This window comes from Oncorhynchus mykiss, chromosome 1, assembly GCF_057628025.1.
Source record: "Oncorhynchus mykiss isolate SJ-2025 chromosome 1, ASM5762802v1, whole genome shotgun sequence".
NCBI classification, from domain to species: Eukaryota; Metazoa; Chordata; class Actinopteri; order Salmoniformes; family Salmonidae; genus Oncorhynchus; species Oncorhynchus mykiss.
In genome coordinates this window covers 13385863-13398363 of record NC_143022.1, presented here as the reverse complement: position 1 = coordinate 13398363, position 12501 = coordinate 13385863, and the positions used below count along the sequence as shown (strand labels likewise).

The following is a 12501-nucleotide window of genomic DNA, read 5'->3' as shown; positions in this document are numbered from 1 at the left end:
CCAACCAAGAATTCACAAAATGGGAAAAACACCAAATTGAGACTCTGCATGCAGAATTCTGCAAAAGTATCCTCTGTGTACAACGTAGAACACCAAATAATGCATGCTGAGCAGAATTAGGCCGATACCCGGTAATTATCAAAATCCAGAAAAGAGCTGTTCAATTCTACAACCACTTAAAAGGAAGCAATTCCCAGACCTTCCATAACAAAGCCATCACCTACAGAGAGATGAACCTCGAGAAGAGGTTGGGGCTCTTTTTACAAACACAGACAGACCCCACAGAGCCCCAGGACAGCAGCACAATTAGACCCAACCAAATCATGAGAAAACAAAAAGATAATTACTTGACACATTGGAAAGCATTAACAAAAAAACAGCGCAAACTAGAATGCTATTTGGCCCTAAACAGAGAGTACACAGTGGCAGAATACCTGTCCACTGTGACTGACCCAAACTTAAGGAAAGCTTTGACTATGTACAGACTCAGTGAGCATAGCCTTGCTATTGAGAAAGGCCGCCGTAGGCAGACATGGCTCTCAAGAGAAGACAGGTTATGTGCTCACTGCCCACAAAATAAGGTGGAAACTGTGCTGCACTTCCTAACCTCCTGCCCAATGTATGACCATATTAGAGAGACATATTTCCCTCAGAATACACAGAATTAGAAAACAACAAATACCACAGTGTGCCATCACAGCAGCAAGATTTGTGACCTGTTGCCACAAGAAAAGGGAAACCAGTGAAGAACAAACACCATTGTAAATACAACCCATATTTATGTTGATTTATTTTCCCTTTTGTACTTTAACTGTATATAGATATAATATGACATTTGAAATGTCTTTATTGTTCTGGAACTTGTGAGTGTAATGTTTAATTTGACTTTTGTTTATCATCTACTTCACTTGCTCTGGCAATGTAAACATGTGTTTTCCATGCCAATAAAGCCCCTTAAATTGAATTGAAATGGAATGAAGGTTTGAGGAATACAAACACACTAGTAGTGACCAGTCATTAGCTGCACAGTATGTCGGCTGGCTGGCTGGCACACACACACACACACACACACACACACACCTGTGTCCCATGTAGAATGCATACGGTCCTAAATGGAACCTTGTTCCCTATGTAGACAGCAGTAGTGCACTATATAGGGAATAGCTCATATGGGTCCTGGTTAATAGTAGTGCACTATATAGGGAATAGCTCATATGGGTCCTGGTTAATAGTAGTGCACTATATAGGGAATAGGGTGCCATTTTGGACGCAGCCAAGGTCTTACCTCCCGGGGTTTGAGGTCGTGACCTATAGCCTCTCTATAGTACTCCACGTTCTCTGTCATAAACTCGTCCCCCTCGTGGAACAGCAGGTAGGACTGGGCACACGCCAAGGCCTCCTCCACCATGTTAACTGGAGAGACAGAGAGAGAAAGAAGACATGATGAAATGGACAGTAGTGTTTTGTTCTGTTGTATTGTTTGGCAACGTTGTGAGGTTCTTGTGTCGATAAAGCTCATTTGAATTGAAAACGGTATTAAATATTGAAATTGACTGGAGAGACAGGGAGAGACAGTGAGAGAAAGTGCACATTATGAGGTAGATATCGATATTACTGTGTTCTGTTGCTTTGGCGACACTGGCTGGTTCCTACTGTGCCAATAGAGCTGAACATACTGAAATTGAAAGAAGTGGGTTAGGAGTGAGAGAAAAAGAGAGCGAGATGAACAAAGAGTGAGAGAGAAAAATGATCAACAGAATTAGGTGTGAGGACCGGTCACCACACCTCAGACTCCCTCCCTGAACTACCCTGTAAGGCTGTGTGTTCCCAATGGCATTCTGTTCCCTATAGAGTGCACTAATGTATATTGATAGTTTTGCTACTTTACACTTATTCTGCACTGTTGAGGAAGAGTTTCCCCACTCATACAGGTCAGCACAGACAAAGCCACATGTAACAAAGCCCCCTAGGCCATGGATGAGATGTGTGTCTGGAGCTTCTGGAAGTCTAGCAGCTGAACATTCCAGAACCATGAGCACACTGGAGCAAGATGCTAGAGCAGTGACAGGCAGTCAGAGGCTGGGTGAGATAGTGGAAACACAGACACGCACTCCCACACACCCACACTGCTGCTCCAGGCTAGGAGAGAACTGGGACTGGGGAGGATGGCTGGTAGGACTGACTAGGTGTGAGGAGGATGTGCAGTATATCTGCTGTATCTAAAGATCCTAAAGCGAGTAGTGACTTGCTAGTAACACACACTGTACACCCCCTCCCCACACACACACACACACACACACACACACACACGTGTGCTTTACTAGCTTGTAAAGCAGCTTGGCTCTGAAACCACTTCTTGGAGGGGCAAAGGCAGCGAGTGTTTCTGTGGTCAGCACGTCTCTTCAGGTTGCCCTGGTTCCCAGGTCTTAAACAGCGAGGGGCTTTCAGGCCATAAAAACGACAATGTCACCGCACGGATTACTGAGGAAACAGCTTCCCGCAGAGCAATGAGAGGCTGCTGAGTGAGGAGACTTGTCTTTTTAACAAGCAATTAGAGACGTTGATGGATAACTGCACATTCTCTCTCCATTTCTCTCAATTTCCATTTTAACAATTTAAAAATGTTTATTGGCATGACATGAAACATTGCAACAATAGACAATAAAAAACTTTTTGGAACATTTAAGACAATTTGTCTTGCTCTTTTTTCTCAATCTGTCTCTCTCTCTTTACCTCTCTCCCCCATGTGAAAGGTTAACATATACTTTTACATGGGGCCTTGTAAAAGAGACCAAGAGACCCCATTCGATCTCAAAGGGTGACAAGGCCTTTGCATTTAAACAGGACTGAAAATCTCTCCTTTGCCTCGAAAGTCCAGCCTGCTATAGACTCAGCGTTGACACTCCTCACTATCAATAGCATAGAGATCCTATTAAATAACTAATTATATGGTTAACGGCATCTCCCACAGTCTCCAAGTAACATCAACTGTAGAGCCTTGCAGAGCTTCACACAGTATTCACACACAGTATTCACACACAGTATTCACACACAGTATTCACACAGTATTCACACAGTATTCACACAGATGTGTCCCAAATGGTACCCTGTTCTTTATATAGGGAATAGTGCACTATATACGGAAGACGACACAGTAAGTGCCACTGTTGGGAATGATTAATTGAGCTCTGTTTTTCCTAGAATCCCACAATCCACTTGGTTTATTAGACATGTGGTGCAGGGGCATTAGACATGATCTGATGAGCTCATAAGTATTCATCACATCGTCTTTTCCCTCCTTCTCTCCGCTGCTGTACTGTCCTGCCAACCCGTCTCTCTCTCCCTCTAACGTCTGATCCCCAATCAGCCCAGACTACACAGACTTTCCCAAATGGCCCCCTATTCCCTATTTAGGCCCCCTATTTCCCTATGGATTCTGGTCAAAAGTAGTGCACTATACAGTGAATAGGGTGCCATTTAGGATGAAGACAAAGGCTGGCAGCCTATTATAATACATGCCATTTAGCAGAGGTTTTTATACAGAGAGACTTACAGTCATTCGTGCATATATTTTTAGATACGGACACCAGATGTTGCTGAATGAGTTTGTGTGGTTCCCTACTGAGGTGTGGTCCTGGTCTGTTGGGTGTTGATTGTGTAGGCCTGTACTCACAAAACATCCCAGATTAGGAGTTCTGTCCATTCATTCCAATCTAAAAGGCAAAGCTGATCCTAGATCAGCACTCTAACTCTGAGAAGCTTTATGAATACAGTTCCTAGTCTTTCTCCACAGAGCATTTCCCAGCTCTCTGTGTGAGTCATCAGGTGAATACTTATCTCATTTAAGATGGGTGTGGGTTTGTTAGTCAATCAACAAAAGCCTGTACACACGGCAACCCTCCAGGATGAGGGCTGGCCACCCCTGTAGTCTGAAAACCACACCCTGTCTGCAAGCAAGGTCAAGCAGGGTAAAGTAGGGTGAAGTAAGGTAATACTCATGCTGGTAGTAGGTGAACTTCAGGTAATCATAATAACCTATATCCCAAATGCCACCCTATTCCCTATATAGTGCACTACTTTAGACCAGTTGTCCAAATGGCTATGGTCAAAAGTAGTGCACTATATAGGGAATAGGGTGCCATTTCGGATGCAACCATAGTCTAGAGTTGCAATAGGGCAGAGTAAGGTTCAGTAAGGTAGAGGAAGGTTCAGTAAGGTTCAGTAAGGTGCAGTAGGGCAGAGTAAGGTTCAGTAAGGTGCAGTAGGGCAGAGTAAGGTTCAGTAAGGTAGAGGAAGGTTCAGTAAGGTGCATTAGGGCAGAGGAAGGTTCAGTAAGGTAGAGGAAGGTTCAGTAAGGTAGAGGAAGGTTCAGTAAGGTGCAGTAGGGCAGAGTAAGGTTCAGTAAGGTAGAGGAAGGTTCAGTAAGGTAGAGGAAGGTTCAGTAAGGTTCAGTAAGGTAGAGGAAGGTTCAGTAAGGTAGAGGAAGGTTCAGTGAGGTGCAGTAGGGCAGAGTAAGGTTCAGTAAGGTAGAGGAAGGTTCAGTAAGGTTCAGTAAGGTGCAGTAGGTTAGAGTAAGGTTCAGTAGGGTGCTGTAGAGCAGAGTAAGGTTCAGTAAGGTGCAGTAGGGCAGAGTAAGGTTCAGTAAGGTGCAGTAGGGCAGAGTAAGGTTCAGTAAGGTGCAGTAGGGCAGAGTAAGGTTCAGTAGGGTGCTGTAGAGCAGAGTAAGGTTCAGTAATGTGCAGTAGGGCAGAGTAAGGTTCAGTAAGGTGCAGTAGGGCAGAGTAAGGTTCAGTAGGGTGCTGTCGAGCAGAGTAAGGTTCAGTAAGGTGCAGTAGGGCAGAGTAAGGTTCAGTAGGGTGCTGTAGGGCAGAGTAAGGTTCAGTAATGTGCAGTAGGGCAGAGTAAGGTTCAGTAATGTGCAGTAGGGTGAGGAGTAAGATTCAATAAGGTGCAGTAGGGCAGAGTAAGGTTCAGTAAGGTGCAGTAGGGCAGAGTAAGGTTCAGTAGGGTGCTGTCGAGCAGAGTAAGGTTCAGTAAGGTGCAGTAGGGCAGAGTAAGATTCAGTAAGGTGCAGTAAGGTAACGTTACTCACTCAGGTAGTAGGCGAACTACAGGTAGTCATAGTGTAGAGGCAGTGTAAGGTAATGTTACTCACTCAGGAAGTAGGTGAACTGCAGATAGTCATAGTGTAGAGGCAGTGTAAGGTAATGTTACTCACTCAGGAAGTAGGTGAACTGCAGATAGTCATAGTGTAGAGGCAGTGTAAGGTAATGTTACTCACTCAGGAAGTAGGTGAACTGCAGGTAGTCATAGTGTAGAGGCAGTGTAAGGTAATGTTACTCACTCAGGAAGTAGGTGAACTACAGCTAGTCATAGTGTAGAGGCAGTGTAAGGTAATGTTACTCACTCAGGAAGTAGGTGAACTGCAGGTAGTCGTAGTGTAAGGTAATGTTACTCACTCAGGAAGTAGGTGAACTGCAGGTAGTCATAGTGTAGAGGCAGTGTAAGGTAATGTTACTCACTCAGGAAGTAGGTGAACTGCAGGTAGTCATAGTGTAGAGGCAGTGTAAGGTAATGTTACTCACTCAGGAAGTAGGTGAACTACAGCTAGTCATAGTGTAGAGGCAGTGTAAGGTAATGTTACTCACTCAGGAAGTAGGTGAACTGCAGGTAGTCATAGTGTAAGGTAATGTTACTCACTCAGGAAGTAGGTGAACTGCAGGTAGTCATAGTGTAGAGGCAGTGTAAGGTAATGTTACTCGCTCAGGAAGTAGGTGAACTGCAGATAGTCATAGTGTAGAGGCAGTGTAAGGTAATGTTACTCACTCAGGAAGTAGGTGAACTGCAGATAGTCATAGTGTAGAGGCAGTGTAAGGTAATGTTACTCACTCAGGAAGTAGGTGAACTGCAGGTAGTCATAGTGTAGAGGCAGTGTAAGGTAATGTTACTCACTCAGGAAGTAGGTGAACTACAGCTAGTCATAGTGTAGAGGCAGTGTAAGGTAATGTTACTCACTCAGGAAGTAGGTGAACTACAGGTAGTCATAGTGTAAGGTAATGTTACTCACTCAGGAAGTAGGTGAACTGCAGGTAGTCATAGTGTAGAGGCAGTGTAAGGTAATGTTACTCACTCAGGAAGTAGGTGAACTGCAGGTAGTCATAGTGTAGAGGCAGTGTAAGGTAATGTTACTCACTCAGGAAGTAGGTGAACTGCAGATAGTCATAGTGTAGAGGCAGTGTAAGGTAATGTTACTCACTCAGGAAGTAGGTGAACTGCAGATAGTCATAGTGTAGAGGCAGTGTAAGGTAATGTTACTCACGCTGGTAGTAGGCAAACTGCAGGTAGTCGTAGTGCAGAGGCAGGTAGTTCTCCATGGGAGACAGACGACCGGGCCGAGTGGACAGGTCTCTAACACACTCGTGTTCACAGTGCAGCACCTGGGTGAAGTGGTCTGAAACACACACATGAGGATGGAGAGGATACAGGTCAATTAATTCATTACTCATGTAAAGCACAGAAAAAGCATTGAGTTGTATAATAATGACGATGAACCACTAACAATATTTGGCTACCCTAACGTTGGTATTTCATACGGTGTTTTTCATTCCACTGGTTATTATACATTCTCGATTGTTATCACCAGCCAACTCCTACTTTGGTCGCCTTTCCTTCCAGTTCTCTGCTGCCAAAGACTGGAACGAATTGCAAAAATCACTGAAGCTGGAGTCTTATATCTCCCTCACTAACTTTAAGCATCAGCTGTCAGAGCAGCTTACCGATCATTGCACCTGTACACAGCCCATCTGTAAACAGCCCACCCAACTACCTCATCCCCATATTGTTATTTATTTTTTGCTCCTTTGCACCCCAGTATCTCTATTTGCACATTCATCTTCTGCACATCTATCACTCCAGTGTTTAATTGCAAAATTGTAATTATTTTGCCACTATGGCCAATTTATTGCCTTACCTCCCTAATCTTACTACATTTGCACACACTGTATATAGACTGTGTGTAACTCTGTTGTTAGTGTCGCACTGCTTTGCTTTATCTTGGCTAGGTCGCAGTTGTAAATGAGAACTAACTGGTCACTGAGACGCTGAGGTGTATTACAGTTAGCCTGGTCACTGAGGTGTATTACAGTTAGCCTGGTCACTGAGACGCTGAGCTATATTACAGTTAGCCTGGTCACTGAGGTATATTACAGTTAGCCTGGTCACTGAGGTGTATTACAGTTAGCCTGGTCACTGAGGTGTATTACAGTTAGCCTGGTCACTGAGACGCTAAGCTATATTACAGTTAGCCTGGTCACTGAGGTGTATTACAGTTAGCCTGGTCACTGAGGTGTATTACAGTTAGCCTGGTCACTGAGACGCTGAGCTATATTACAGTTAGCCTGGTCACTGAGGTATATTACAGTTACCCTGGTCACTGAGACGCTGAGGTGTATTACAGTTAGCCTGGTCACTGAGGTGTATTACAGTTAGCCTGGTCACTGAGACGCTGAGCTATATTACAGTTAGCCTGGTCACTGAGGTATATTACAGTTACCCTGGTCACTGAGACGCTGAGGTGTATTACAGTTAGCCTGGTCACTGAGGTGTATTACAGTTAGCCTGGTCACTGAGACACTGAGGTGTATTACAGTTAGCCTGGTCACTGAGACACTGAGGTGTATTACAGTTAGCCTGGTCACTGAGGTGTATTAGAGTTAGCCTGGTTACTGAGGTGTATTACAGTTAGCCTGGTCACTGAGACGCTGAGGTGTATTACAGTTAGCCTGGTCACTGAGGTGTTTTACAGTTAGCCTGGTCACTGAGGTGTATTACAGTTAGCCTGGTCACTGAGACACTGAGGTGTATTACAGTTAGCCTGGTCTCTGAGACGCTGAGGTGTATTACAGTTAGCCTGGTCACTGAGGTGTATTACAGTTACCCTGGTCACTGAGACGCTGAGGTGTATTACAGTTAGCCTGGTCACTGAGGTGTATTACAGTTAGCCTGGTCACTGAGACGCTGAGGTGTATTACAGTTAGCCTGGTCACTGAGGTATATTACAGTTAGCCTGGTCACTGAGACACTGAGGTGTATTACAGTTAGCCTGGTCACTGAGACACTGAGGTGTATTACAGTTAGCCTGGTCACTGAGGTGTATTAGAGTTAGCCTGGTTACTGAGGTGTATTACAGTTAGCCTGGTCACTGAGACGCTGAGGTGTATTACAGTTAGCCTGGTCACTGAGGTGTTTTACAGTTAGCCTGGTCACTGAGGTGTATTACAGTTAGCCTGGTCACTGAGACACTGAGGTGTATTACAGTTAGCCTGGTCTCTGAGACGCTGAGGTATATTACAGTTAGCCTGGTCACTGAGACACTGAGGTGTATTACAGTTAGCCTGGTCACTGAGACGCTGAGGTATATTACAGTTAGCCTGGTCACTGAGACACTGAGGTGTATTACAGTTAGCCTGGTCACTGAGACACTGAGGTGTATTACAGTTAGCCTGGTCACTGAGACGCTGAGGTATATTACAGTTAGCCTGGTCACTGAGGTGTATTACAGTTAGCCTGGTCACTGAGGTGTATTACAGTTAGCCTGGTCACTGAGACACTGAGGTATATTACAGTTAGCCTGGTCACTGAGGTGTATTACAGTTAGCCTGGTCACTGAGACGCTGAGGTGTATTACAGTTAGCCTGGTCACTGAGACGCTGAGGTGTACTACAGTTAGCCTGGTTACTGAGGTGTACTACAGTTAGCCTGGTCACTGAGACGCTGAGGTGTATTTACAGTTAGCCTGGTCATTGAGACGCTGAGGTGTATTTACAGTTAGCCTGGTTACTGAGGTGTATTACAGTTAGCCTGGTCATTGAGACGCTGAGGTGTATTTACAGTTAGCCTGGTTACTGAGGTGTACTACAGTTAGCCTGGTTACTGAGGTGTACTACAGTTAGCCTGGTCACTGAGACGCTGAGGTGTATTACAGTTAGCCTGGTTACTGAGGTGTACTACAGTTAGCCTGGTTACTGAGGTGTACTACAGTTAGCCTGGTTACTGAGGTGTATTACAGTTAGCCTGGTCATTGAGACGCTGAGGTGTATTTACAGTTAGCCTGGTTACTGAGGTGTACTACAGTTAGCCTGGTTACTGAGGTGTACTACAGTTAGCCTGGTCACTGAGACGCTGAGGTGTATTACAGTTAGCCTGGTTACTGAGGTGTACTACAGTTAGCCTGGTTACTGAGGTGTACTACAGTTAGCCTGGTCACTGAGACGCTGAGGTGTATTACAGTTAGCCTGGTTACTGAGGTGTACTACAGTTAGCCTGGTCACTGAGGTATATTACAGTTAGCCTGGTCACTAAGACACTGAGGTGTACTACAGTTAGCCTGGTCACTGAGACGCTGAGGTGTATTACAGTTAGCCTGGTCACTGAGGTGTATTACAGTTAGCCTGGTCACGGAGACGCTGAGGTGTATTACAATTAGCCTGGTCACTGAGGTATACTACAGTTAGCCTGGTCACTGAGACGCTGAGGTGTATTACAGTTAGCCTGGTCGCTGAGGTGTACTACAGTTAGCCTGGTCACTGAGATGCTGAGGTGTACTACAGTTAGCCTGGTCACTGAGGTGTATTACAGTTAGCCTGGTCACTGAGATGCTGAGGTGTATTACAGTTAGCCTGGTCACTGAGACACTGAGGTGACATCGAATTGATCTCACCGGAGGTGTGTGTGTGTGTGTCTGTCTGTGTGCATGTGCGTATGTATACTGAGTGCACAAAACATTAGGAACACCGTACTAATGTTTAGTTACAACGCTTTTTGCCCTCAGAACAGCCTAAATTCGTCAAGGACATTGACTCTACAAGGTGTTGAAAGCGTTCCACAGGGATGCTGGCCCATGTTGACTCCAATGCGTCTCACAGTTGGCTGTGTCAAGTTGGCTGGTGGACCATTCTTGACCAGCTCAAGCCAGTGCACCTGACACCTACTACCATACCCTATTCAAACCCACTTAAATATTTTGTCTTGTCCATTCACCCTCTGAATGGCACACATACACATACACTGTCTCAAGGCTTAAAAATCCTTCTTTAACCTTTCTCCTCCCCTTCATCTACACTGATTGAAGTGGATTTGACAAGTGACATCAATAAGGGATCATAGCTTTCACCTGGATTCACCTGGTCAGTCTATGTCATGGAAAGAGCAGGTGTTCATCATGTTTTGTAAACTCAGTGTATGTATAAAATATCATCATCCTTTCTCTGTGACAAACAGAAAAGAAAGATGACAGAGGTGGGATTCAGGTTACCAATGACATGCTCCTGTGAGTCAAGCTCTGTGAAGTCAGAGGTCAGGGAAGTCCAGACAACCTGATATTCCTATAGCTCTAGAATTTGAGAGAGAAACACAACAATAAACTCTCCCCTCGCTGATAGTCTCTCCCCTCGCTGATAGTCTCTCCCCTCGCTGATAGTCTCTCCCCTCGCTGATAGTCTCTCCCCTCGCTGATAGTCTCTCCCCTCGCTGATAGTCTCTCCCCTCGCTGATAGTCTCTCCCCTCGCTGATAGTCTGTGTATTGGTTCATTTGATGTCCAGCCCATGTTTGTATTTGTTGCCCTCACACATTGGAGAAAAAAGCCTGATGTTATCAATGAATCATATTTCAATTCTTTAGGAGAGGCAGTCTTTTTGATTTCATGATGCTGTGGTGTAACGTTACTGTATTGTTCACTGATGTCAGGCTGGAGGGGCTGGAGGCAGTCAGTCAGTGGAGAGGACAGGAGCCAATTGGATAGTGGCGATAGTGGTGGTGATGGTGATAGTAGTGGTGGTAGTGGTGATGGTAGTGAGGCTGATAGTGATAGTAGTGGTGATAGTGAGGGTGATAGTAGTGGTGATAGTGAGGGTGGTAGTGGTGGTGATAGTAGTGATAGTAGTGGTGATAGGGGTGGTAATAGTGAGGTTGATAGTGACAGTAGTGATGGTAGTGGTGATAGTGAGGGTGATAGTACTGGTGATAGTGATAGTAGTCGTGGTGATAGTGATAGTAGTGGTGATAGTGATCGTGATAGTAGTCGTGGTAGTGGTGATAGTGATCGTGATAGTAGTCGTGGTAGTGGTGATAGTGATGGTGATGGTAGTGAGGGTTATAGTGATAGTAGTGGTGATAGTAGTCGTGGTAGTGGTGATAGGGATGGTAGTGGTGGTAGTGGTGATAGTGAGGGTGATAGTACTGGTGTTAGTAGTCGTGGTGATAGTGATAGTAGTGGTGATAGTGATCGTGATAGTAGTCGTGGTAGTGGTGATAGTGATAGTAGAGGTGATCGTGAAGGTAGTCGTGGTAGTGGTGATAGTGATGGTGATAGTGATGGTAGTGAGGGTTATAGTGATAGTAGTGGTGATAGTAGTCGTGGTAGTGGTGATAGTGATGGTGATAGTGATGGTAGTGAGGGTTATAGTGATAGTAGTGGTGATAGTGATGGTGATGGTAGTGAGGGTTATAGTGATAGTAGTGGTGATAGTGGTAGTAGTCGTGGTAGTGATAGTAGTGGTGGTAGTGATAGTGATAATAGTGGTGATAATGATGATAGTGGTTGTGATTATGATGATAGTATTGTATTATGAAGCCAAGATCAATGATAACAATTTTAAAAATCCTTCATTCTTTATAAGTACTGTAAATTAATTTATGAGCAGATTAACTCCTTTCATTGAATCAGATGGTTTATTCATCACAAAAACATTTGATGTTGGCAATTATTTTAATGATTACTTTATTGGCAAAGTGTTACGTCTGTCGTCGGAATGAGACCAAAGCTCAGCGTGGAAAGTGTACATCTTTCTTTCTTTTTTAGATGAACACCAACAAAAGAATACACGAACGTAGCGTTCTGCAGGCTACCTAGTAACTGTGCAAAAACAAGATCCCACAAACTCAGGTGGAAAACAGGCTGCCTAAGTATGATTCTCAATCAGAGATAACGATAGATTGGGAACCATACCCGGCCAACGAAGAAATAGAAAACTAGAATGAACACCCAAATCACACCCTGACCTAACCAAATAGAGAAATAAAGTAAAGTTATTGTGGGAGAGGTGGAAAAATGATTGTGATCGATCAATAATGACAAACCTCCTGGCATTGACAACATAGATGGAAAGCTACTGGAGGACCGTAGTTGGGTACACTGGTCTAAGATAGTTAAGGAGCACGTCATACAGATCCTATGAGGCTATGCATGTGCAGTCGTACACAGACATACACACACCATTTACTAAGGAGGAATGCGTGAAGTACACATTACACTCTGTGTTGTTTAAAACAATCAATATGTTACCTTGAAACACTCTCTGGACTAGCAATTCGTTTTTCCTGCACTCATCTTCACCCTTTTAGAGTTCCTTTCAACATGTTCAGTGGTCTGTTGGATCACTTAGCCAAAGAGTAACTTGTGGCTATAACAATGTTTTGAAACGACAATACCAGGATATTACAC

The 12501-nt window shown here is 44.4% G+C and overlaps 1 protein-coding gene across 2 annotated transcripts in view; it reads right to left on the bottom strand.

The window, feature by feature from the left end:
• LOC110534688 (prolyl 3-hydroxylase 2) overlaps positions 1 to 12501 on the bottom strand; it is a 99459-nt gene that overhangs the window by 16629 nt on the left and 70329 nt on the right. For both annotated transcript variants that reach the window (XM_021619656.3, XM_090243039.1), the window contains exons 4-5: positions 6320 to 6451; positions 1286 to 1413 (exon numbers count right to left, since the gene is read on the bottom strand). In XM_021619656.3, coding sequence (XP_021475331.1) covers positions 1286 to 1413; positions 6320 to 6451 — 260 coding nt within the window. The remainder of the gene's footprint in view (positions 1 to 1285; positions 1414 to 6319; positions 6452 to 12501) is intronic.